This window comes from Stylophora pistillata, chromosome 1, assembly GCF_964205215.1.
Source record: "Stylophora pistillata chromosome 1, jaStyPist1.2, whole genome shotgun sequence".
NCBI lineage: Eukaryota > Metazoa > Cnidaria > Anthozoa > Scleractinia > Pocilloporidae > Stylophora > Stylophora pistillata.
This window is the reverse complement of record NC_142519.1, coordinates 60063263-60089980: the sequence shown is the minus strand read 5'-3', so window position 1 is coordinate 60089980 and position 26718 is coordinate 60063263. Positions and strand designations below refer to the sequence as shown.

Below are 26718 nucleotides of genomic sequence, written 5' to 3'. Positions count from 1 at the left end.
TGTATGAAGCACGATACCCTCTTGCAAATTTCGCACATTGCTATATCGTTCTACAACACACTTAGTCAGCATATTTTCGAACAATATCAACCACAACCTTCCCAAACAAGTGAAAATGTGTGAAATGCAGACTTTCGTGTTCTTGGTTTGACGTCATATTACCCACTAGAGCCATTCCTCTTTAAACTCAGTCGTGGGGCAAGATGGCAGCCGATTTTCTGTATTTTGACTGGGCACAGAAAATTGAAGATTTGAGAAAACAAAAAAATTTTTGTGCAGAAATACTCCAAAATATACGCTTACTTCGTTAAGCGAAAAAAATTTGGGGTTTAGGTGCACTTTAAAACATGTCAAACAAATTTGAGCATTTGCCCTACATGTGGACAAGAAAATGCTATTTGTGTTTGATCATTTGGATTGTTGAAAGGGGAAAGTTTCCAAAGAACAGTTTTGCTGCATTGGTAGGGGTGGGGTTGGGGGGTATTACAAGATAATTTGGCTTCATTAAATGAGTTGATAATGTAAACCGGCCACCCTAACGAATTTTTAATACAGACATTCAGAGTCTTAACCCTTTGCAGCATGCTACTCATCAGAGAAATAAGAGGATAGTTATCACGTCAACAATTTTATAGCAGACAGCTCCAGTTTACTGAAAAATCACTATAAAGTTTACCTATAACTCATTCCTTCTAATATCCAGATGGTTGTTTGGTATCTAAATACACACATATTTTACACAGGCATGGCACCATTTCATTTTATGACAACAATGACTGATGATGACCTTAGGCCTTTTACACCCTAACATCGGTATGCATATTCTCCATACTGTTCCCTACACATTTTCTAAGGTGCTGACGAGGAGAATGTATTCAGCAATCAGGAGCTTCTATATTTTGTGATTAATTCCTCTACTCTCCTAACCATGTTTTGGTTTTTTTTTTCATTTATTATTATTTTATTCACAACCTTACAAATTACAAATACAGTCACTCACGTAACTTACAGTACAATACGACCACTCACATTATTTACAGTGTAACAACGGTTTACACTACTTACAAAACAGTTCAAAGCTTATACCACTATTGTTAGATTCTACTATTACTACTATTACTACTAAGTGCCACTTACTAGTTTTACAGTATCATAATACACTATACTATAAAATACTGACACAGATATTACTACTTCTAGTACTGCAATTAGCTTAACCAGTTACTTATTTATTAGCCACATTTAATTAAATTTATCTGAAGTATTATTCTTCACACACACACATTTTTCTGTTTTAAACTTATTTTCAACCTTTAATTTGAAGCCAGTTATATTGGGTAATATTTGAGTTCTTCTGAAATCCCATAAATATATCTTAGCTATCAGTATAATAAATAATTAAGTAAAGGGCAGTTCGTGATTATAATACCTACAATAACATCTTTTAAGGTAAGGTGTACAAATTCTTTTGAAAGACTGTAAAAATAAGATTCAAAATCTCTCCAAAAACTTTTTGTTTTTATGCAATCAAAAAGAAGATGGCTCAAGGTTTAACCATATGTTTGATTCAGGGGTGATTACGTCTGGATACACTAAATAAATCGAAGGTATGTGAAGTACACCTCACTAATAACCCATGTGGTCAAAGTTCCTTCCGATCTACGGAAACTTTTAAAAGATGTACTTACCTATCAGGTATCTTTGTGCTCTTGCGCTTCCTCCTTTTTTTAATAACCTTTTCTGCATTCATTTTCCTGCAGATCCGAAGAAAATTTAACGATAAAAGCAGAAAAAGAGAAGTACTGGGAACAAAGCGAACGGGAAGAAATGCCCAGCGGCTTCTATATTTGGTACATGCCAACTAAAGCTGATCTCCAATCTTCCATGGAGTTCACGGTTAATCATCTCTTTGCAGGTGAGGCTTGTTCGCCGTTCTTTATCTTACTCTTCCAGTTCACACCGACAACTTGTACCAATCAAAGAAGAGAATAAAGCTGCAAAGAGCGCCTCAGCCAAGCTGTTTTGACCGGGTTAAGATTGGCTTCATGATCGGATTTGCTATTGGAATGAGCTCTGCTGCACTGTTTGGAACCTATTCTGCGTTCAAGTAAGGTGCTTGATTTTATTTTACTACAGCTTTTGGAACTGTAGCGTTATTAGTACCTTAACCTATTTTAAGCGGAATTCTGTCACTTTATTTTTCTGGAGCCAAACTTGTCATCTATTCATAATAATAATAATAATAATAATAATAATAATAATAATAATAATAATAATAATAATAACGAATTTTTATACAGGATTGAAAACCCATCAGTGTGTAACACTGTTGTCCTTGGGGTCCTGTCAAAATAATAAATAAATAAATAAAATAAAACTTAACAAGATATAATCATTGATCTTAAGGTCTAGAAAAGCATACAATAAAATAAAATGCTCTGAAAAAGGATACCTATAACCACGTTTAGATTGAATTTTTTTTTTAACTAAAATAATCTCGCAATTTGTTCTTAAATTTCAGTCTCGAATCTAACGACCTTAGTTCAGCAGGCAGGTTGTTGAAAGTCTTTGCTCCTTGGTAATAGAAGCTCTTTTTACCAAATTCTAAACGTACTTTGGGTAATTTCACTGATATACCGTTATTCCTAGTGGCCTTAGAATGAACCAGTCTTTTGAAGTAGTTCTTAAAGGGTGTGCAAACATTATTCAGGAGACAGTCGAAAACAAACAAACAGCTTTTACGCTTGATCAAATTGTTCACGGATGGGGGATTAAAAGAACTATTGCCAATAACTTTAAAGCTTCGTCGTTCGATGTTCTTTATCATTTCCTTTTGGTAATCCGGAAAGCTAAGACCAAGTGTTCCGCAATAGGTAAAAATAGGTGCGATCATAGTGTTATAGATCGATTCTGCACACTTTTGGTCGATCAAAGGACGAATTGATCGCAAGAGATTAATTCTGGTTGCAGCTTTTTTATAGAAAAAAATCACAGCCTGGTTGCTGAGATGAAAAATAAGTAATCTTTTAAGGTTCATCCCAGTTTTAATAGTGTTCACATGGAAATATTTTATGTAAAATTTTCTGTGATCCTGGATAGAATTTTTAAGAAACTTTTGCCACCATGCTCCTCCTCAAAGTAATGATGAAGATGTGTGAACACCAAAAATGTGTTCATATTGAGGTAAGAGTGAACAATAGCTTCCGTGATAGGCTGTCAGTCACCTGTCAGCCGAGATAAACATGCAATACTTGATATGGTCAACTCTAGACAAAGGAGTATGGACAATAAACTATTTTCGTGTGGTATTTTTATTGACTTAAAGAAAGCTTTCGAAATAGTTGACCATTCAATCCTGCTCAACAAATTAAATCACTATGGAGTCAGAGGCATTGTAAGTGATTGGTTTTCATCATACTTATTTAAACGCACTCAAACAACTGAGATCAACTCATTTATTTCTGATAAGGAAATCGTCCCATGTGGTGTTCCAAAAGGATCTGTGCTGCCAGTCCCCTTCTATTTCTGATATTTATTAATGATATTCCAAACTCCTCACAGAAGTTAAAATTTTTTCTATTCGCAGATGACACAAACATGCTTTATGCTGATAGACATCCTAAGTCCCTCGAGGAAACCGTTATCAATTAAGAGCTGAAAATGTATGTGAATGGCTGCATGTAAACAAGCTGACACTTAACATTAAAAAATCAAACTTTGTTATCTTTTGACCTCCACAGTGATCGCTAAATTATGAGATTAAACTTAAAGTTATAGACAACAGCACCAACATACTGTCAGGTCTAGAATGTGTAAGGAATGTATTAAACTCTTAGGTGTTCTGATTGACAACCATCTGTCCTGGAAATATCACGTAGACTATATTGCTGTGAAGATTAGTAAAATTGTTGGAGTAATAGCTTGTCTAAGACACTTCATTTCTTTCTCTAATTTGAGAAATATATATCAGTCCCTCATGCTTCCCAACTTGACATATGGGTTGGTTGCCTGGGGCCAGGCCGCAAAAGCCCATCTTAATAAACTATTGTTACTGCAGAAATGTGCATTACATATGATGTATTTTTTAATTCCAAGAACTCATGCCATTCCTTTCTTTATTTATTCAAAAAATATTACCCATTCATCTGCTTTATTTTGAAGCTATCTTACACTCGTGTATGATGTTTCAAACAATTCTGCTCTAGATGCTATCTCTGAAAAATTTGTCAAGACCAGCTCGGTTCATTCATATAATAATTTATGAGGGCTTCATTTTGTGGCAAATACCATACTAAATTTTCATGCCTGAATTAACAGCGGAATTCTCTTTTCAGCTTTGGCACAAAAACATGGAATTGTCTCCCATCTCAAGTATGTAATCTACCAAAACTGGCATTCAAGAAATCAATTCGCAAAGCTTTATTCACAGCTCTAAAAGGCGAGGAGGATTATATTGAAGCACCTAATTTACTATCCAAAATTAATTTATATTTAACATAACTTTTTGTAACTATTCATTGTTAATGTCTTTTATTATATCCGGGTATCCATGGATATTGCAGGCTTGGCTGCTAAGCCTAAGGATGATATAGATACGTTGGATCTGACTACTTTCAGTGTAAACTCTTCTTGTATATTTGAGTCTGTTCCGTTACAGTTAAAGACTTTGCGACACTACAAGTTGGCGACGAGGATAAAAGACAATTGGATAACATGCCAAGATGAGTTTTGAAAGGTTTTCGTTGTCACCAGTTAATTTAGAGGTGACAAACTTGGCGGATGAGTGGAAGTTTTGGCTCGATGCTTTCGACAACTACTGAATTGCTACGAAATTAGATAAGGAAAGCGACAACGTTCAAAAAGCTACTCTTCTAGATCTTGCAGGGACGGGAGTCCAGCGTTTGCTCTCAAGTTTGGCGGGAGAGAACAAGAAATTTGAGGAAGTTAAACAAGCGTTGAGTGCACATTTTCAGCCGAAGAGAAACAAGTGGGCAGAGAGGCACAAGTTTCGAAAACGTGCTCAACTTCAACATGAATCACTTGATACCTTCATTGCAGATTTACGTATGCTGAGTTTAACATGTGACTTCGGGGAAGCAACTGATGATAATATTCTTGGTCAAGTTATAGAGAAGTGTTCTGACAGATATCTACGAGAAAAGCTACTACAACAAGGAGAGACTCTTACACTGGAAAAAGCCCATACGCTCGGGAGAGGAATTGAATCTGCAAAGAAGGATACACAGCTACTTGGGGGTCACGGGCCCCAAAAGTTGCCTGGAAAATCTGATGTTAATGCGGTAAGATCTTCAGTACATAAAGCGAAAGAAAAGGCCTGCTTTCGATGTGGAAAAACAGATCATCTTGCTAATAATGAAAGATGCAAAGCTAGGAATGCACAGTGCATAAAATGTAAGAAGACTGGTCACTTTTGGAAATATTGCAGATCAAGAGAATCAGAGAATAAAGAAGATGTAAAGTTTGTCCAGCCAGTCCAGCAGCAGTCAGATAAGTCTAACCCTGAATATGTTTGGTATACTACTAATAATGAGGAGCTGGGTGTTGAAACTGATGTTCAAATCAATGGTAAACTTGTTCAAATGATGATTGACACTGGCTGTGCTAAAACCTTGATCCCTAAACAATGGTTTAGAAACAACCTGAACATTCCTCTTAACCCAACCAATGTCAAGTTCTCAGCTTTTGGTGGAGGAGACCTCAAGTGTTTAGGAGTATTTGATGCTAAACTGAGATGCAATAAGATGGAAGTAATGGAGCCAGTGTATGTGATCGATGTGGAAGGTCCCCCCCCCCTGTTGGGAAAAAGTGCCCTGTCCACCCTCAACCTTGTAAAATCCATGCAGTAGGGGAGAGCCCAACCAAGGTGAGGGAGAAGATCTATCAGGAGTATGAAAATCTCTTCAAGGAAGAGCTCGGAGACTTTAAGAATTATGAGTACAAAATTAAAATCAATTCAGATGTCCCTCCCAACATACAAAAACAAAGGCCAGTCCCAGCACCCGTAGAGGAGAGATTGAAACAAGAAAAAGAGCGAATGATCCAAAAAGATGTGATTGAAGAAGCGGCAGGAGCATCGTGGGTATCACCTGTGCAGATTGTCTACAAGGGGAATGGAGAATTGAGAGTATGCGTTGATCTCAGGGAAGCTAATAAAGCAGTGATAAGAGAGCGGTTACCAATTCCTAGAATCCAAGACCTGTTACGGCAACTGAGTGGGGCTTGGATGTTTTCGACTCTGGATCTAAGGAAAGCATATTGGCAGGTTCGCCTAGCGGAAGAATCTAGAGAAATTACATCGTTCATAGCTGCAGGTAAAGTGTATCAGTTCAAAAGGCTGCCCTTCGGACTTGCGTCAGCACCAGAGGTGTACCAAAGGGTCATGAGCATAGTGTGTGAAGGCTTATCAGGTGTGCTTAGCTACTTTGATGATGTTGTGGTGTACGGGTCAACACCAGAAGAACACTGGAAGAATCTTCATGCAGTTATGGATAAACTTCAAGACTGTGGCCTTCGTCTCAATGCAGACAAGTGTGCCTTGGGCATGTGTGAGCTGAAATTTCTAGGACACGTCATCTCTGCTGAGGGCATTAAGCCTGACCCTGACAAGGTAAAAGCCATTGCAGATGCACCAGTACCTCAAAACTAAGCTGAACTGAGATCATTTCTGGGAAGTATTACATACCTTACACAGTTTGTTTCCAACCATGCAACAGTGACACTCCCTTACGATATCTTACGCAGAAGGGTGTGGTGTGGAAATGCAGTACAACAGAATCCAAAGCCTTTGAGGAAGTTAAAGAGCTTCTGATTAAAGCAGCATGCCTTGCACACTACTCATTGGAGGCCGAGACCAAACTTGTAGTAGATGCCAGCCCAGTTGGTCTTGGGTGTGTCTTGCTGCAAAATGTTGACAGCCGTTGGCAGCCCATATCTTATGCGTCCAGAAGTCTAACTGCTGCAGAGAAGAGATATTCACAGATCGAACGACAGGCAATGGGTGTGCTGTTCGGATTGCAGAAGATGCATTCTTACATTTATGGTCGCCACGTTGTCGTCTCGACTGATCACAAACCACTGCTTGGCGTATTCAATAAAAACACTCAATCAATTTGCCTGGAATGGATTGCTTTGAGGTGTCAGGACTATGACTTCACACTCACTCATGAACCTGGATCTGAGAACATTGCGGATGGACTGTCAAGATTACCTTTGAACACTACTGTTACAGAAACAAGTTTTGTTGAGGAGCATGTACACTTTGTCAAAAGTGCTGATGCTTTGCTCTCAATTGATGAAATAAAAGAGGCTGGAGAGTCTGACCCTGAATTACTAGAGGTGGTGAAGGTACTTGATGGAACCCAGAACCTGGTAAATAATAAATGGAAACATTTTAAAAATGAACTGAGCTTTGCACAGGGCCTACTGTGGCGAGGTCAACAAATTTATGTTCCTGAGAAGTTGAGAAGAAAGGCATTGACCTTGGCACATGAGGCTCATCAAGGTATTGTGCGCTGCAAGCAATGCCTTCATAGAATCCTGTTCTGGCCAGGAATGAACTCTGACGTTGAAGACTTCTGCCGAAATTGTGAGACATGTGTGCGCCTTCAGCCACTACGATGAGACACACCTAATACAGGAACTCTTCTTCCCGATTACTGCTGGGAGAAGTGTGCCCTTGACCTGGTGGGTCCATTTCCTGGAGAGATCTACATCATGACTGTTGTTGATTACAGAAGAAAATGGCCTGAGGCTATTGTCCTTAAGCGTATTACAAGTGGGAGTAGAGTCGCTGCACTTGCAGATATATTTGCCCGATTTGGAAATCCAAAAGTTCTGATCACGGACAATGGACGTCAGTTCGTAGCTGAGGAATTCCAAGACTTCATGAAGGCAAATGGAATACAGCACAGAAGAGTATCACCCTATTTTCCACAAGCAAATGGGCAGGTTGAAAGATTTCATAGGTACCTAAAGCACAGTATCAGAGCAGCAGAGTTAGATGGTCTATCCTGGACAGAGGTTCTGCCCAGAATCCTGCAAGTTTACAGATCCACTCCACATGCCGGGACTAACATGACCCCGGCTAAACTGTTTCTCAACAGAGAGATAACAACAAAGTTGCCAACAGTACCAGAAATGGATCAGAACAACCCTGAAGAGAGGTACAAGGAATACCAGAGGAAGTTATGTGAGTATACTGATGCCAAGCGACATGCACAACAACATAACCTAGTACCTGGGGATATTGTATTTGTAGCAAATACAAAATCTGGAAAATTGATTCCCACGTTTGGTCATCAGAGGTATGTCATTGTTCGTAGCAAAGGACCAGATACTTTTGAACTTGTCAATGCTGAGACTGGACAACATCTCACTCGTAATGTGAAGTTTCTTAGTAGAGTTCCACACATGGAGCTACCAGTTAATGATGACAATGACAACGGCTGCTTGGAGTCAGAAGAGTTCGCTGGGGCGGCGATGCCTCCTTTGGATCAACTCGGATCTACAGTCTCAGATGATAGGAATCCCGCAGATAGTGGTCCGACCGACTCAGCAATGGAATTGAGACATTCAACTCGAACACCAAAGCCAAAGAGAGATGCTGACTTTGTTTATGACTAGAACATTGTTATAGTTCTTCTATGTTTAGTTGCGATGTTAGAGTGGACTTTGAACTTTAAATAGGTTAAGATGTGATGTTATATCCGGGTATCCATGGATATTGCAGGCTTGGCTGCTAAGCCTAAGGACGATATAGATACGTTGGATCTGACTACTTTCGGTGTAAACTCTTCTTGTATATTTGAGTCTGTTCCGTTACAGTTAAAGACTTTGCGACACTACATCTTTGCCTGTTTAGTTTAGTTTGTTTAGTTTATTAAGCTACCCATTGCACCAATCAATTCTGTAACCATGTTTATCCCTGGATGCAAATTATTGTATGTCATTTAGTTTATCCCTGTTATTGTTCATAGTCTGTTATTTGAAGCTTACAAATTGACTTATTCTCTTCTTTTCCTTTTTCTCCCTGCACAACTCGCCTTGTTCTTCTTTTAATTGTAAAATCATGAATAAAGTTTGTTTCTTGTTGTTGTTGTTGTAAGTTAAAAATCATTTAATGAATTAGTCATGGCGTGCAGACATGTTTTTGCAGTTGTGATACTATTGACTATTTTCAGCGTTTTACTTAGCCAATTTACTTTAATTACACCTGAATTCGATCGCTCTACAGTCAGCCTCTTCATTGGGAATGAAATATCTGCTCCACCTACGTTCAACTGTAAGTCAAAGCCTTCGAAATGCACATCTTGCGAATTGAATTTGAAGCTCCACACGTTGTTGCGGTCGTCAAGCTTGGCCAATTTTGTCTGTGTATACTTCTATCTGGCGATATTGCTGTCAATCCAGGACCAAGTAATCTTCAACCTCCTGTAGGCTTCAGAGGTTTATCAGTCTGCCACTGGAACATCCAACAACTGACTGACACCAAATTGGAAGAACTATCGCTAATGCTCACCTCGGACAACAACACTGCTGCTAAACTCGACGTCTTAATTCTCACTGAGACATTCGGATCAAGTAAAATTCCAAACAGCTATTACATGATACCCGGCTACACATTATTTACACAGAAAAGATCGAATCGGGAAGAAAGGTGGCGGCATAATTGCGTATGTAAACGAGAAAGTTATGGCTTTACGTCGAAGAGATTTGGAACTGGATGATCTTGAAACTCTCTGGCTTCAAATTTGTCCTCATAAATCAAAGAGACCGATTTTGATATCTGGTGTTTACCGTCCACCTTCAGCTAACAAAGATTATAATGAGAGCTTAGGTAAAAATATTGAAAATGCCCATCTCGAAAATAATGAATTGATTATTCTGGGAGACTTCAATTTGGATTATATTAATTTCAACTGTTATTCAAAACATTGTCTCACAAAGGCACTGAACAGTCTTGGATTAACGCAGATGGTAAATGGGGTAACAAGACCTGCCTCTGATGCGTGCTTAGACCATATTTATTCTAGTCATCTTGCTAGAATTAGAGAAGTATCCTTGGGTAAATCTGGACTTTCTGATCACCTTCCGGTCACCATCTTGAGGTGCTACAAAACCATGGATGCACAACATAAACAACATTCCAAAATCAAATACAGAAATATCAACAAAATCAACAAAGAGTGCTTTCTGCGAGACCTAAGAGAAGCCCCTTGGGATATCTCCTTTGTTTTTCGAGATGCCGATGACATTGTTAAATCTTGGTACAAAATCTTTAATGACATTTAAAGTATAAGAGTGTGAAGAAAATCAATCAGCCGAAATGGTTCACTAATGATCTATACAACGAAATGAATAAACGCGATAATCTTCTAAAAAGGGCCAGGAGAACACAAAATGAGCAAGATTGGTCTGCTTTTAAACTGGTTAAAAACAAAGTGACGAGGAAACCAAGAAATGCAAAGGAACAGTACTTTAAAACTCAGTTCAGTAAAAATCAAACATTTCCAAAGAAACTTTGGTCTTTAATTAAAGACCTATCCAAAGATACAAAGAATAATGACAACTTCGTCTCTAATGCTGACGAAAACAACAACTTGATAAAGGATGACCATTCAATCGCTGACCACTTTAACCGCTTCTTCGTTGATGTATTTAAACGTCTCATAAAGGCGACACCTGTACTTCATTATGATGCTCTTCCTGGTCCACCAGACAAATCTAACAGTCAAATTGAGAATTTTATTCCGCTAATAACTCCTAGTGAGGTTAACGATTTTCTCCTAAGTATACCTACACACAAAGCCATGGGAATTGATGGGCTTGGTGCCAGAGTTCTAAGGATTGCAGCTCCTGAAATATCATACTCCATAGCTAAAATTATAAATCACTGTATTGAAACTTGTACATTTCCCTCACAATGGAAAATAGCACAGGTTAAACCTCTATTCAAGAATCAAGGAAACAAACAAGATATTCAAAACTATTGTCCTAGTAGTATTTTGCCTATTCTTTCTAAAGTCTTTGAAAGACACATCTTCAATGCTGTGAACACCTACTTAACAGAAAATTCACTTTTATACCGCTTCCAATCAGGGTTCCGTAAAAACCACTCCACGGATACTGCTTTGTTGTTTCTTCTGGACCAAGTCCTTCTTGACCTTGATAAAAACAACGTCAGCGGCTTAGTTTTTGTGGACTATAGCAAGGCATTCGACTTAATTAATCATGACATTCTCCTGGTAAAGTTAAGATCGTGGATTTCCAGATAATGTTGTAAAGCTATTGCAGACCTATCTACTCAATCGCAAACAGTGTGTTACTGTAAATAACTCGACTTCATCACAACTTATGCTAACCAATGGAGTTCCTCGAGGTAGCATATTTGAACCTCTACTGTTTTTAATTTTCATCAACGATCTTCCCGAAGCTGTTGGATCGGACTCAACTTTTCATGCTTACGCTGTTGACATTAAAGCCAGCGCTAATATCGATAACGCACCTTTGGAATTGGAACAACATCTTCAAGAATACATGGATAAATTAAGTAAATGGTCTAGCGAAAATGGGATGGTCCTAAACGCCATTAAAACCAAAGCATTACTTATCACCGGAAAGAGGCTACATTCATCATTAGCTGATGGCAATCACCTGTCAGTGACCCTTGATGGGGCCGAAATAGAACAAGTAACTTCCTATAAATTGCTTGGTGTAACAGTCGATCAAGATCTTACATTTAGTAACCACATTTCTAGCCTAAAGGCCAAGCTTTCTCAGCGTGTTGGTTTATTGAAAAAGATAAAGAGATACCTTCTAAAAAAGGAAAGACTCCCATACTATAACGCCTTGATTATAAACTGGTCCTTATGTACAGGAGCATGGTTTGGAATATCTGTGACGCTAAAGAACTCCACTGTCCCCTAAGGTTACAGAAAAGGGCTGCCCGAGTAATTCTTGGAGTGGACTCTTATTCTAGAAGTGTTGTAAACTTTAGTAAACTATGCTGGTTGCCCTTTTTTGATGAAATCAAATTAAATAAATGTACAATGATTTTTAAGAGCCTTAAAGGCGATGTTCCGATTTACATCAGAGACTTGCTCAAGACGAACAGTTCTTTACACAATAGATCTACTAGACATGGCAATTTATATTTAGTGTGTCCCAAATACCTAAGAAATAACGATGGTGGCAAGGCATTCAGTGTTGACGTAGTTAGGTTATGGAACAGCCTTCCCCATGATATCAAAAATAAGCCTAGTGTAAAACTATTCAAAACAGCTGTGAAAAAGCATCTTATAAGCTCATATAAAAACCTAGACAACTTTGAAACAATATTAAGCAATAGTACATTATCTAATTTTAATTTTTTATAAATTAATTTTATCTTTCTCAATATTTTTAATCTATCCTGCTATTTCTATTATAGAATTTTGTAATTATTTATATATTTATTTATTTACCAGTTTTTTTGTAATGTTGTATAATCTAGTTAGTGGGCCACAGGTTTGTCAGCTATACAGCTGTTACGTGTTCCCCTCTATAAATAAAGTCGTTACTTACTTTAGTTACTAATTTGTAGCATCAATATAGAACAAACTGAGATTTTAGTTGTGAAGACCATTCCTTGCTTGGTTTTACCTTGACAATGATTTTATGTAGGTTTGCAAAAGAACAGAATTTCACCCTTCAGCAAATATCTGCATTTTTCACTCTTTTGAAGGAAATGCTAGACAATGTTAAAGGTAGTAATCTCTTATGATTGATACCAGAGGACGCCCTTGGCAGCAATTTAACCAGTTGTTTTACCAATTAGTCGTAACAATTATTTCATTGAAGACTTCCTTTTTTTTTTTTTCTTTTCAGAAAAACAATTTTCATTGGTTGACAGTATACAAAAGTTCAAGTCACTTCTCGCAGGGATTGGAGTTGAAAACTGTGCACTTAATGGAGGCCTGGAATGTTTTGATGTGAATCTGGCAAAGCTTATAACAGATTACTTTACTGATAGGTAAATTTTGCATTATATTTGATTTCTGAAAGATTATATGCTTCTTTTCAAATGAGTGGGACCAATTTTAGGCAGAAATAGGGATCGTTATTGATTTAATGTTAATGATAATGATGATGAGTGTGACAACAAGTAACCAAGGATTGCACTCTAGGAAGGCAAGGTGATGGTGACTTGCGAGCTGTCATTATTTTCGATATAAAGAACTGAAACATTAAATTTTTGACAGTTTAATTGTAATGGGGATAGTCTAAAGGTTTATCCTCTTTCATGATGTTTTTGGTCATTCAAGATGATGGTGTCCAGTATAATGGAGGTGTTATTATAAAAAGGATATTACTCAGGAACTTGTACTGGTTTTAGACTCTTAATGTGATTGAATCAAATTAAATATTTTTTTCCTTTAATTTGTAGTTTGTTCCAGCATTACAAGTTGTACCAGTTTCTTTTCACTCGGGAGCCACAAGAAGTTGTCATATCTGAGGTTTGTACTCGAGTATTTGTGAATTATTTTTCAGTTAAAAATTGTTTTGTTAAAGTGCAGTGCATTTACATTTTCAATCACTTTTCTAGGATTAAGGGAAAAAAATCAGTGGCAATCCCATATTTTTTATGTTTTTATCCATTGCGCTAACCGCCTCCCGGTTAGCTCAATGGATAGAGCGCTGGACTGTTGTGCGGGAGGTCGAGGGTTCGAGCCCAGGCCGGACCAACACTCAAGGTCTTAAAATAATTGAGAAGAATATGCTTCCTTTCTATAACATCAAGAAATGGTTAGATATTCTAGTCTTCTCGGATAGGGATGAATAAATGGAGGTCCCGTCTCCTACAGGGTTAGGGGTAGGAGACATTAATTTCCCACGCACGAGATTACTGTGTGATGGATGTCCTCCCCTGGGGTGGGATGGGCGGGTTAGGATTGATTGTAAAGCACTGTCGATCTGTCATTGTAAATAGCGCTCTATAAGCGATAAATTGTAATTGTAATTTTACACAGTTGGAAGTTGAAGTTCCCCCCAACTGGCTAGCATTCCATTTCCACCACCATTAGATGAAGGAATGACTGAGGAAATGTGAAGAGAGCATGTGATGACACCACCACAGTCACCCCAACCAGAGGAGCAGAAAGAAGTAACCATTACCATAGCTTAAAATACACAAAATGGGTTCTTGTTTGCTTCCGCTTTTTTTGCACCTTTGTATCTCACACTTAGAGTTTTTTTCATTGAATCTTCCACAATGGACATGACGTGTTACTCAATTCCAAAATTTCCAACCTTTCTTTGTGAGTTGATTTTTACATTTCAGCATTGATATCCAAGCACAACTATAAGATCATGAAAAATTACAAATTTCAACAGATTAGGCTTTTATATACGTAGATGACTAACAATTTTGATGTATGGCTACCTAATCCTAACTTTGTGTTTGTAGGGAGAAATAGACCTAGCAGGAGAAGAAGGTAGATAGAATTCTTGTTCTTGGAAACTGCATAATATACCTTGTCACTCTGGTGTACATGTACTCTTGAAGTCCCTAAATAATCATGCCTGAGCTAATACACCTTTTCTTGAGAAAGTTGAAAAAACTTATTTTTATCCCATTCGTTAATTTAAGTTTTTTGTTGTTGCAGTCCTGCTGTTATACTTACATGTCATGGTTAAGTTATTTTTGTTTGAATTGTTTTTAGCCCTATCAGATAATCTCGCTCACATTAAGGATCAAGCTGCAGAGAACATTTTATCATCTCTAGAACCTGCACAAGTCAAGGATATTGTGAGGAAAGTAGCTGATAAAGTGTTGGGTAATCTTCAGGTGGTTATTGTAAAACTACTACACTCAGACTTGAACAATAGAACTTGTAAAGGATTTAATTGACAAAGTAGTTTCCACACCTTGACAAGACAAGACAAAACTCTCACAATGTCTTTTTTTCATAAGGGAAATAATAGTAGCTATTGACACTGAACAACATTACTTCTGTGGTGATAACAGAGAGCATTCATGTTTGTGCATTTTTGTGTTCTTTCCTCTGTTTTAAGCTTAGTTTGAAATTAAGTGAACAGAGTATCATCTGTAAAGTCTGTACTCAAGCCAAGTAACCCCCCCTCCCCTGCTTATCCTGGTTTCCATATCATGAAGCGACTAGGAGTATTAGCACTCCCCCCTGGATGGAATACCAGTCTGTCACATTTCAACAGGTTTCCCTGACAATTTGCTGGGTACCCATGTATACCCCTGGGTGAAGAGAGGCACTGTTAGAGTAAAGAGTTTTGCTCAAGGACACAACACCCTGACCTGACCAGATCTCAAACCCAGACCTTTGGACCTGGAGTCCAGTGCACTAATCATTAGGCCACAAATGCACAGGAGTACAAGTCTGAAAATGTCAAAATCCAGTCACCTTACAAGAAATCTATCAAGCTTCCTCTACAATGTTCTTAATCAGTTCATTTTTTCCTTTGTTATTTAAGGCTGAAGTTGAAGCTCGGCTCAAGGAAAGAGAAACAGTGTTAGCTGCCAAGATTGGAAAGCTGCAACCAAGATAGCACAATAAACAACATATTAAGAACTTTGAAATCTGTAAATATCACAAGAAGACAGCCTCTAAATTCATTTCTCAATATGTTATAAACCAATCAACTAATAGTTGGGCACTAAATTCAACTGCATTTCTAGAGATAAACCACTCTTCTCAGTAACAATTGTATATACTAGCTAAACCTGACAGAAGGAACTTTAAAAACCATAGAATGCCAAAAAAAATGTAAATAAATGAAACACTGACATAATAAACATTTGGAGCCTTTGTCTAACAAACTTTGATAAAACTTGCTTACATGAAGTTTCTTTCAAATTCACCAGGTATGGAATGTAAAAATAATTAACTGTACAACCAGTTGGTTTATGTGGGAGACAGGGGCAAATTGGGAATTGTACCCAGGCTCAAGTGTCAAAGGGCCGGCAGATTATTCCTGGAGTTTTCTTAAGCTTTTGTACGTTACTTGTCAAAGCAAACTAGCCTAGTAGCTTTTTCAAGAGTCCAGAAATAATTCTTCAAAGGGTTGTTTTTCTACAAAATTTATAGATTCCATTCTTATATTTTACAGTCACATATGCCAATCAAAAGTCACAAGATCAGAAGAAAAACTGACAGACCTAACCCTTCTGAATGAGACTGCAATAAGCTTTCAACTTAACCCTGATTTGTTTTCAAAATATGAAGCTAGCCCATTCCATTTGCTTCTGAGCAAAACTCCACTGAAAATATATTCATGGTGTATAATTATTGAATCTTTCAAGCTATTTATCATAAAGATCTTACTGAGAATATTTCTGTCCGGAGCACTAGTTAGTTTCTAAAATATTGAAGTCGATTATTTCCAAACTCTGCAACGACAATGTCACCATTTCTTAGGACTGCCAAGCCAGTTGGCTTATTTAGCTGCCCCAATTCATCTCCATAGCATCCAAACTTTGTAAGAAATCTCCCATCTTCAGTAAAAACTTGCACTCTGTGGTTGTAGTCATCACAAACTAAGAGATTTCCTGCTTTGTCTATTTCTAGTCCTGTTGGGGAATTAAACTGGCCATTCTCAGATCCCTGTTCACCAAATTCAAATAAGAACTCTCCAGTGTTGTTGAAAACTTTGATACAATGGCCTGTAAAATCAGACACATATACTTTGTTTTCATAGTGAATGCAGTCAAATGGTAATTGAAGTCCACAAGCCCTCCCATCATAAGTTAAGAGAATGTCCCCTTCCAAGGAAATCAGTTGAACACAACTTTTTCCTGAATTACAGATAATAATATTTCCCTCAGGATCCAGTGATATTCCACGTGGTTGATTCAGTTCTTCCTCTACCTCGATCTCTTCAATGAATTTACCTTTTGAACTAAACAGAAATATACTGTTGTATGTCCTGTCTGCAACATAGATCCTTCTTGAAGTATCAGTGCAGATCCCACAAGGAGTAGACAGTACATCATGTCCAAAGGATCTTGAAGACATCTCATGTTCTCTCAAAACCTGCACTTTTTTATTATTTAAGTCGGTGACATAAATGTCACCTGAGGCATTTACAGCAACTCCCCATGGATTGTAAAAGTCTGCACAGCACTCTCCTACAGATGTATAATTTCTCCCCATTACATCAAGGAGTAAAGACTGCTTCATTTGTTCTCCATTTACCGTGAACTGAGCCCTCACCCTCCCTAACAAATTACTGTAAAAGGAAATTATATACTTTCCATTCTTCTCATCTCTTGTCTGCCAAATAAATTTAGATGAACAACATCTTTCCACAAGAGAAAAGTTTGAGGAAATCTTGTCATTTGAGCTGTAACATTGTTCCCCTCTTGAATTCCTAGTAACAATTTCAATCTTTGTCTCTCCACCAACCATAGCCATGCGTTTTCCAGTTACAGTGCACTCACTTGCCACAGTTGGGCTACATGAAAGAGTGCCCAATGCTGCACTTCCAAGGTCATCAATTTTTTCAAGAAAAGAGTGGTTTGGAATGAAGTCTAAAATGAAACTTTCCTCACCTTTACTTCTAAATGGAGGTTCATTCTTCAAATCCTGAAGGGACTCACTGACATGGGATTGCAACAACACAACTTCTGCAGCAGTACTTCTGTTAACCAAGTGCTCGATTTGTGATATGGTTTCTTCATATTTGGTTAACTGTGCCTGATATGTTGTACTTCTTTCCAACAGTTGCTCGTGGGCTACCTTTCCCTCATCTTCAACTTGTAAAGTGAGTTTTTGCTCCAACTGTTGAAGTTTAACAATAACTGATTGTGTGGTATTTCTTATTTTTTCTACGGTGGCCTTAGTGCAATTTTCTATTTTTTTTATCTCTTCTTCGAGGTATGTGTGAGTCTTATCCGCACTTTTAGCCGAGTCTAGTTGAATCATGATGTTCTCCTTCGCAGCTTTCGCCGTTATCTCCAAATGTTCAACAATATGGCCGACATGCTCGACAATGACACAAGTTTGACAAACTGGGACATTGCACTTTTTACAGAAAAATTTCAAGACTTGCTTCTCGTGGAGTTCCTTGGAGCAAAATGCCGGTCGTTTAAGAACATCTTCAAAGTCTTTTTCTTTGAAATCCTTTAACGGAAGCACCCGGTGATCCTTGTTTGCACGAATAATATTGTGGCCACGTAGACAAACACTGCACCAAAACTCGCCACAGTGAAAGCAATAAGACACCTCTTCATTTTTTTCGCCACAGTTACCACATGTCACTTTAGAGGTACTGCACTTTTTGATGGCCAAAATATCCAGAAGATTTTTTAGATAAAAACAGTCTGGTAAAGACTCCATTGTACCACAATCAGGCACGATTACTTCACGTTGGCAAAGAGGACATCTTATTGTGCCATTTCGTTTGCTTGTTCGAGCAACATTATTAAGACATTGTAGGCAAAATGTATGTAAGCAAGGAAGCTGTTTAGGATCTGTATATAACTGCATACATACAGAACAAGTGACTTCTTCCTTTAGGTTATGCATCAACGTTGGTACATCCATAATCACTACGATTTTACTCTAGTGTGAAGGTTTGAGCCAGAAGTGAAAGAAGAACTGCGTGCCACATCAACTAAGACTGGGGCCGAAGGCTCCATATTTGGTTACTGCATAGAGGTACCTGCAGCAGTCAACATGGTCAACACAACAGACTTTGTCATGTGGTGTATTATTTTAAACGTTTTCCTCGTTTTTCGCGTTTCTAATGTTACAGGTCACGTCATCTGTGAAGATAGTAAATCAATCTTTCATTGTCGTGAACTTTAATTACCTCTGTCGTGCCGAGTCATTCCGCAAAATATGATGAAATGAGAAATAACACGGAATTACTGAGCAGCGATAGAAGGGCTTTATTTCTTGGGATGACTGAAAGGTTTTGAGGCATGGTTCTAAATTTATCCTGATCCATCTAAAGAGGTCTCTGGATTTAGACGATAGAAACGTATCGCGTGTATCGTGAAAGACGCATGTACAACTTATTGTTCTAAATACCTTGGTTACTCCCTGTGAGCACTTATCAGTTATCTCTGGACATCAGCTGTACAGCTGCATGTAAAAATGGAATTAACCGAGATTAGCAGTACGTTCTTTTCGCAGTGGGTAGAGAGTTCTTCTTCAGATACAAAACTGCATAGAGAGGACTCAAAAACCTCTAAAGGATCCAGGAAAATATCAAGATCGAGAAAAACATCTAGACAAGATTCGAGAACTTCTGTCTCCAAACTCTACTTACCAAAGGCAAAATATTCTGAAGGTGAATTTAAAGAAGCCTTACAAATATGGATACAGCATCCAGAACACGAGGAAACCATGCAGTTGAAGAAATTAGTTAGACAAGGTGTCCTTCCCAAACTTAGATCTGAGCTGTGGAAGGATTCTAGCGGTGGAGCTGACATCATTTTCAACTCTCCTCACTATTATGAAGAAATGATCGATGACATGGGTAAGCTATTAGTTATTTTTATTATTAAGTCTCAACTCTACTGTGTTACAGTAAAAATGAATGATTATGAGCAGGGTCAATGAACAGAACCAACAGTAACTAAAGACGCAAGTTTGAAGTCACAATGGAAAATGTAATTTTTGCACTCAAGCTGGCACCCTACATGTAGATAAGATGGGGCTCTCTGAAGATTTTTAGATGTTTTTCTGGACACCTTCAAAGGGGGGGGGGTATTGGGGTTTGTGGTTATGCAGTTTTGGCAATTTTTAGAGCAGTTTTTCGGTTTTTGTCCCAAAAAACTTTGGTTTTTCGGTTTTTTGTTCATTGCATTTTGCGGATTTTCCGTTTTCAGCATTTGGTTTCTGGTTTTTCATCAAAAATTTTGTACTTGGATTTGATATCTGACATGCTTTCTCAGTTTTTCATATTGGGGCTCCGGTTTCTCTTCAATCTGAGCAGCATTTATATGCCTCTGCTGATCTTGAATTAAGCGGTGAAACCTATGTTGCTCCACTTGTAACCACAGTATCAGATTGATTAGGATTTTGACAACTGAGATGTGCAAATTTATTGGTTTAGATGGTTTTGCATGCGGTTTTCGGTTTTGATCAAATTTTTTTGCAGTTTTGTGGTTTATAATTAATAGACCCCAATGTCCCCTCCTTCAATCTTGAACATGGTCTTGTGTTGTTTTTAAATGCACTTACAAGCACTTTGTATGTCAGAACTTTAGTTGACTGACTGACACTATTTTGACACTGATTGACTGATTGTTTGGCTGCCTGCTGGACTATCTGGTTGCATGACTGATTGACTGTCTGGCAGCCTGACTGATTGTCAAGCTGTCTGGCTGCCTGACTGACTGACTGACTGACTGACTGACTGACTGTCTGGCTGCATGACTGACCATCTGGCTGCCTGCCTGACTGACTGTCTGGCTACATGACTGACTGTCTGGCTGCCCGACAGAGGGATAGAGTTGGGTCAACCTACCTTTGCAAACTTTATGTCAACCATAGTAAACATAAAAAAAGTGACATTTTATGTAGCAGCAAATGAAAGTTTATGTGAATATAAGATCAGTATCTTGAGAGTGACTGATTGATTGGTTGGTTGATGATGTAACAACTGTTTTGCAGGTATTCAAGTACCCTCCAGTATTCCTTCAACTATTTTCAGTGGAAACAGAAATGTTCCTTCATACCTATTATCACCAGATGGAGAGAAGACCTGTCTAAAACTCCTTTATATCTTGTCTCATATGCATCCAGATATCCAATATGCTCCTTTAGTTCCACCATTAACATCTCTGTTTCTTCATTTCATGGAGGAAAATCTCTGTTATACTTGTATGTCCGCTATAGTGAATTCTCATCGCTCTATGTTGGACCAAAGTCAGAGAGCATTTGCTGTGATGGCAAAGACATTCCAAGATTCTTTGAAGTCTTATTTTGTAAGTTGATATGCCTATGGGATTTTGCTAAAAAAATTTGCACTATTCAATAATTTTTTGAATTTTGAAAATTATATGGTAAAGTTTGGCAAGATTGGTACAGATTATTTTCTTTGGTTTTTTTTTTCTGATTTCAACCCTTTGGCTCCCACGATCTCATTACTATTTCTCCTTACTGTCCACCATACAACTGTTATAATTATGTTAGTTGGGAGAACTTAGTATTTAATCAACTAATAATACCTTAATGATATTTCCTTTGTTCTCGTGACTTGTCTGGCTAATATAGTTATTGTATTGATATTGGAAAGAGAAATATAATGCTGTCTTGTTCCTTTCCTTTGCTTCAGGTACCTCTCGATAATCCTCAAACAAGAGAAAAAGCTAATTAAACTCATTTGAAATTATTTCAGTTTTAGACTACTACATAATACATTATGATTGTACCTGTTTTCATTTGTTGTTGTTTCTATGAGCACAGATGCCATCTTACAAGCAGATCAAGGAATTCATTGAAACAGCAAAGGGAGAGCAGTTGCCTAAGAACACCATTCTCATTCCTGATTGGCTTATCTGGATGTTCCATTACATCGATTTCTGGACACTGGTATGTGCAGGTTTTTGTTTTTTGTCAAAGTTTCTTTATATTGTCAATAAAAGCATATAAGTACTTTTTATTTGCCAGTACTAATTTTTTGTCTCCTTTTTAGGTTTACATTGTTGATAGTTTTGTTGTCCAAGGACCCAAAGTTTTTGTGCGTGTTGGTTTGATTGTATTCAATCAGTTTGCAAAGTTCATAGAACAGGAAGGTAATGCATGCTTTTGATAACAATGAAGCAAATTAATTAAAATATGAGGATTTTTCAATGAGATATTTATTAGCTGTGTCTATATAATTATGATAATAATAATAATGTTTGTTTCTTATATTGCGCAGTCTAACATGCAATAAAAGAAATGATCGAGTGCGCGAATGTGAGATATGATCAAATTATCACACCAATCTGTTTATTTTAAAGCAGAAGTATCAGAAAATGGAAACCTAGAGGATCTGTTTAAACAGTTTGCATCACTAATGCCTTTGAGGGGATACAAACTTCTTCAGGTTAGTTATATTGCATGGAGAAAGTGCCACTTAAGAAAACCTTCCCTTGAACTGTCCAAAATGATTCTGTTATTTCTCCACGCTTGAGTGTTTGTTTTTACTCAATTATTGTCTATTTTTTCTTCTTTTTTGTCATTTTACAGGCAGCTTTCAGAATTCGAGGTCTTTCAAGGAAACAACTAGAAAGACTGAAAAGTAAAAATATAACTTTACTAGAAAATGGATTGTTGGATGTTCCTCAACAGACCTGGACACCAGTTCAGACTCTGACAGTGTTTGTAGTTAAAGGTTCCAACTTGCTGTCGTTACAAGAGGTTAATATTGCTTTTAATTACTGAGTAACTCTTTATACCCTAAGATTGACTAGTATCTAATTTCTCTTACAGCATCACCCCTGATTCAATCTTAAAGGTCATGAAAATAAAGGGTTGAAATGGTTGCTAACTAGAGAAGCTCTTGATTGTTAAAAATTGAAAAAAAACTCTCATTGTCAGTTCCATAGGAAATACATAAAAAAGAGTGCGGAGAATATGCATAATAATGTCAGGGTGTGATCAATGCTTTCACTCCCAAGATGTGAACATCCATTCTCCTTCCGCTGTATGCCATAAATTTATTGTAATTGTAGTTCTGAGAATTTGATTTTTAACTAAGTACAGATCCGTTGACATGGTTATAAATAATTAACATTGCATCTGATTAAGATTAGGACCTCCTGAAATTACCTTTTTTTTGGGGGGTAAAGATTTGTTATTCCTTTGACCTGTTAATCTACAGTGGGAGTTGCTGTCATCTTGGCTACCGGAAAGGTTACGCATTAAAAGACCTGTTTGCTTGTTCACTACAGACACTGATGGATGCAGGTATTGTACATTAAAAAGAAGAGTTGTACTGTTTTTTATGACACAACTCGGGCAGTCAGAGGGCCAATAACTAAAATCAACCAATCAAAATGCTCTATTGCTGGTCAATATTCTCTCAGTATTGGACCGGGCACTGTCCTGAATGGTCCTGAATGATACTGCACTTGTGTCCCTTTGAACTTCAGTTGTATAACAAATCTCTTATTAACCAAGCTTGCTCGGAACCGTACAGGAAGAATATCAGCCCTCGGTCTTTTTTGTACGGACCTCGCTGCACTCGGTCCATACTGTCAAGACCTCGGGCCGATATTCTCCTAGTACGGCCCTCACGCTTGGTTAATAAGATGTATGTTTTATATAGGTGTCATAAGCACAGATCAACTTCTACAGAGTTCACTAAAAGTTATTTTTTGTGAATTTTTTGTGAGTTTTTTGTGAATTTTTTTTAAAATATTCCTCCTCTGATTTGGTGTTGTATTTCTGACTTGGAGTTTTCTTTTACTTTTTTTAGTATAAGAACTTTGTACAACAAGTGTGAGGGTGACGAGGAGACAGTACTTCTTGTCAAATCATCTGTTGGTGAGGTGAGATGTAAACTATTGTGTTAAAGCATCAATTGTGATCCAAGAATGCTTGTGTCTGGACCAATTTAGTTCTTCAGGCTACAGTGCCACCTGTTATGTTTTCTGATTTAGTGGCCTAAATCATATGAGACCAATTGAAAATTGAGCTTCTTACTTTTAAAATGCCATCCTGTGTAAAGGCATGCATTTGGCTTCTGTTGCAGTTCAAACTTTCTCTTCTTTCAAATTATACTTATTCTTGATTACTTTGTCTTTATCGTTCCAAAGATCATTGGAGGCTTTGCCACTGCCAGCTGGAGCGAAAGAAGAGCAGGACACAGAACTCTTACATATTTTGGCACTGGGGAAAGTTTTGTTTTTCGGCTGAGTCCCAGGCCTGTTAGATATTTATGGATAGGACTACAGAAGAAGGGCCCTGGTACCAAGGATTTGTTCATGGCTGGAGATGACAAATGTCTCATGATTGGGGGAGGGTGAGTAATGACAAATGTTATATGACAATAGAGGGGTAAGTCAAAGTACTAAGGGCAAAGGGTAGGGCAAAAGTAGAAAAATTGTGGTGCTTGTCTGATATGCCAGACTGAGTCTTTTTTGTCTGTTTGTTATTTTAATCTTCATCCAAACTCTGTTATTTTTCAGGGGTGATAATGCCATTTGGTTGGATAATGAGCTTTGCAGGGGGCACAGTGGTCCATCTGAGACATTTGGCAATGAACAACTCACTGAGACTCAAGATTTCCTTTGTACAAGAGTTGAAGTGTTTGGTTTTTTTTCAGAAAGCTGATCACTGCTCAGCACTATGACAGCTAATTAGTATATATATAAATTTGTAGATGTCACTCATATATATTATCATTTTACTGTTATCTGTGACATGATAATTTTCAGAGTTAATCAAACTAGTATTTGCCAACAAAAACAATATTTAGTTTGATCTACTAGGTAGCTTTTGTTTCCAAAATGGAAAAACAATTATGTGAATTTTTTCGCAAACTCTTTATCAGGTAATACTCACATTAGATCCTTCTGGAGCCCTTAAAATGTTTTAAGCAAAAATCATATATTATGTTAAATTTTAATTATGACAACTATGTGGCAAATGCGGCTTTCTGTTACAGCTGTAAAATTATAGTGTAAACATGCACTTTTATAAAGCAAGGCTTATTAAAACCCAAAGCTTGATTTTATCAATAATTGAATTTTAGAATTTTTTAATTATTTATTAGATATTATACAGTGATATCTTGAGTATGTCTCAAAGAACTTGTTTGATTAATTTATGATGTGAATGTGGAAATCAGAATTGAAATACAGCGGTATGCAAGAAATGAGATTTCCTACCAAACCATTTTATTTTACTTTAAAAAACTTGAAAATTCTATTAAGTTTTATTTGTTTGGTATAAATTTATGAATTCATATGAGTATGCAGTATGATTAGATAGATGGCTGGTTCCTCTTGAAAATTATTACTGTAACAGTACCGTTGTATGCGATATTAGTAAATTTTCTACTCCTGGTTGTGTTTAAGAAAATCTTATTGAATTGAATCAGTGTTGTTTCAGGGGTTGCTTATGTAATTGTAGATTTCAATGTTGGATTGCATGTAGTCCCAAACATTGAAACTTGGTACTAGGTTCTTTTTTTAATTTTTTTTTAAAGGGGATTTAGAGGAATGTTTCATATACATGTTCTAAAAAACTTTTGTAGGTGTTAAGCATTTAACTGTATCATTTTCAGCTGAATTGAATTAAAACCACGTTCATTTCCATTTGAATTGATGGTTTATATTTAATGAGAAAAAAAGTTGAACAGTCTGTTACTTACCATATCCCCGGCGCGGAGAGCATTCTTACAGGCTGGCAAAACCCAACACACCTGACGCGTTTTGTTGAAAGGGTACGCAGCGACTTCAGTCCATAGTCAATATATTGAGCTGACTGCTTGAATTGTAATTCATTTTTAGCAAATTCTGCAAAACCACTCCGACTTTGCGATAATAGTGAACAAAACTTTTAGAGATTATCTTTTGTTCGCCAAACTATTGCAGCGTCTCTGAAATTCTCTTCTGAGTAGCTCTTTTCAACTGGCCGATTGAAGAGCTTCCAGAATACAACTTGACAAAGCCAATTGAGTGAATAGCTAAGAAGGTTACCTGAGGGATTTCTCAAGTTATTCTCCTTTGTCATGTTCCGTGCAGGAGTGAAGCAGATGAAGATTGTTTAGAGAACCTCTTAATTTCGAGTGCTAGACGCTATCACTATAGTCATCCTTAAAAAATACACTGATCAGAAACACCTTTCAGAAACCACTCACGGTGGATCAGACTTCACTCTAAAAGGATTAATCTCTGAGGTAACTTTGTTCGCTATGACTGATGGGTTCGTCTTCATTTTATCTCCAAAGATGGAGAGAGCTTAATTAAGACTTAAATTTGCTAGAGAAGGCGGACAAGGCACTCTACAAAAAAAGATCGAATGACCCCGAATGCCCATTTTCCCAATTTTTACCTAAGGAAAAGAACATGAGGTACAATCTTAGAAATACGTCAGTCTCTGTCCCTTGAATCCACACTGAAAGGTTTAAGAACGTTTTTAGTAGTAGGATAATTTTTAAATATGACATGTAATAGTTTCCCTTGCAAGTTTATGTTGTAACTTAGGATGTGTGATTTTGTCTTACGAAATAAAGATTATGTTATACGTATGATGCACGATCCTCGCAGTAGATAGCGCTATTTAAGCAATAGCGAAAATCAGACCTGAAAAAAATCAGGCCTGTACGGGATTCGAACCACTGACCTCTGCGATACTAGTGCAGCGCTCTACCAATTGAGGGCTTATACTATTTTGCGAAACGAAACGAAACGAAACGAAATTTTGCGAAATGGCGTTTTTTCGCCTTTATTTAGCAAATATGTCCTCTTCGTCCGAAACAAAATGTTTCCACTAATAAAATGATCACCTCTCATTTTATTGACCATAGTAGAATTCGTTTCGCAAAGTAGTAATTTTGACAGAATTACTATTTTGCGAAATGGCGTTTTTTCACCTTTATTTAGCAAATATGTCCTCTTCGTCCGAAACAAAATGTTTCCACCAATAAAAAGGTCAATGTCCCTAAGAGCCTGGTCACCTCTCATTTTATTGACCATAACAGAACTCGTTTCGCAAAGTAGTAATTTTGACAGAATTACTA

The 26718-nt window shown here is 37.4% G+C and overlaps 4 protein-coding genes and 1 long non-coding RNA gene across 12 annotated transcripts in view; 3 read left to right on the top strand and 2 right to left on the bottom strand.

Moving 5' to 3' along the window:
• Positions 1–15850, top strand: part of LOC111344481 (ciliary-associated calcium-binding coiled-coil protein 1) — an 80280-nt gene extending 64430 nt beyond the window's left edge. For 2 of the 5 annotated variants that reach the window (XR_015989315.1, XM_088726810.1), the window contains one exon: positions 15505–15850. Coding sequence is in view for 3 of the 5 variants with exons in the window: in XM_088726810.1 (XP_088582936.1) it covers positions 15505–15579 (75 nt within the window). In the remaining 2 variants the exon portion in view is untranslated. Of the gene's footprint in view, positions 1–14464; positions 14493–14720 lie in introns of all 5 variants that reach the window. The other 3 variants (XM_088726814.1, XR_015989312.1, XM_088726824.1) reach the window with 3 other exon arrangements.
• The window catches only part of LOC111347589 (eukaryotic translation initiation factor 3 subunit A), an 86051-nt gene that overhangs the window by 49989 nt on the left and 9344 nt on the right, over positions 1–26718 (bottom strand). The window contains exon 1 of one of the 2 annotated variants that reach the window (XM_088726686.1): positions 1689–1822. The exons of the other annotated variant lie outside the window; for it this stretch is intronic. Coding sequence (XP_088582812.1) covers positions 1689–1750 — 62 coding nt within the window. The 5' untranslated portion in view covers positions 1751–1822. Of the gene's footprint in view, positions 1–1688; positions 1823–26718 lie in introns of those variants that run through there. 2 annotated transcript variants of the gene reach the window in all.
• Positions 1543–13024, top strand: LOC111340345 (uncharacterized). 2 transcript variants are annotated; one of them, XR_015989319.1, is made up of 5 exons: positions 1543–1607; positions 1761–2107; positions 3587–3662; positions 4335–4438; positions 12886–12920. It is a non-coding gene; the product is annotated as an uncharacterized LOC111340345 (long non-coding RNA). The 2 variants fall into 2 exon arrangements; XR_015989321.1 differs by lacking the exon at positions 4335–4438 and having other exon boundaries at positions 1547–1607; positions 12886–13024.
• On the bottom strand, positions 14876–18639 carry LOC111340342 (E3 ubiquitin-protein ligase TRIM71). Its single transcript, XM_022947172.2, has one exon. It carries the CDS (start codon positions 18573–18575, stop codon positions 16383–16385), a length of 2193 nt encoding a protein of 730 aa, XP_022802907.2. The 5' UTR covers positions 18576–18639; the 3' UTR covers positions 14876–16382.
• On the top strand, positions 18692–25297 carry LOC111340343 (TBC1 domain family member 24). Of its 2 annotated transcripts, none has more exons than XM_022947174.2 (10): positions 18692–19515; positions 20655–20968; positions 21450–21575; positions 21679–21778; positions 21992–22074; positions 22218–22388; positions 22852–22937; positions 23449–23521; positions 23789–23994; positions 24161–25297. In XM_022947174.2, exons 1-10 carry the CDS (start codon positions 19131–19133, stop codon positions 24303–24305), a joined length of 1689 nt encoding a protein of 562 aa, XP_022802909.2. In that variant the 5' UTR covers positions 18692–19130; the 3' UTR covers positions 24306–25297. The 2 variants fall into 2 exon arrangements, with proteins under 2 accessions (XP_022802909.2, XP_022802908.2); XM_022947173.2 differs by having other exon boundaries at positions 21989–22074.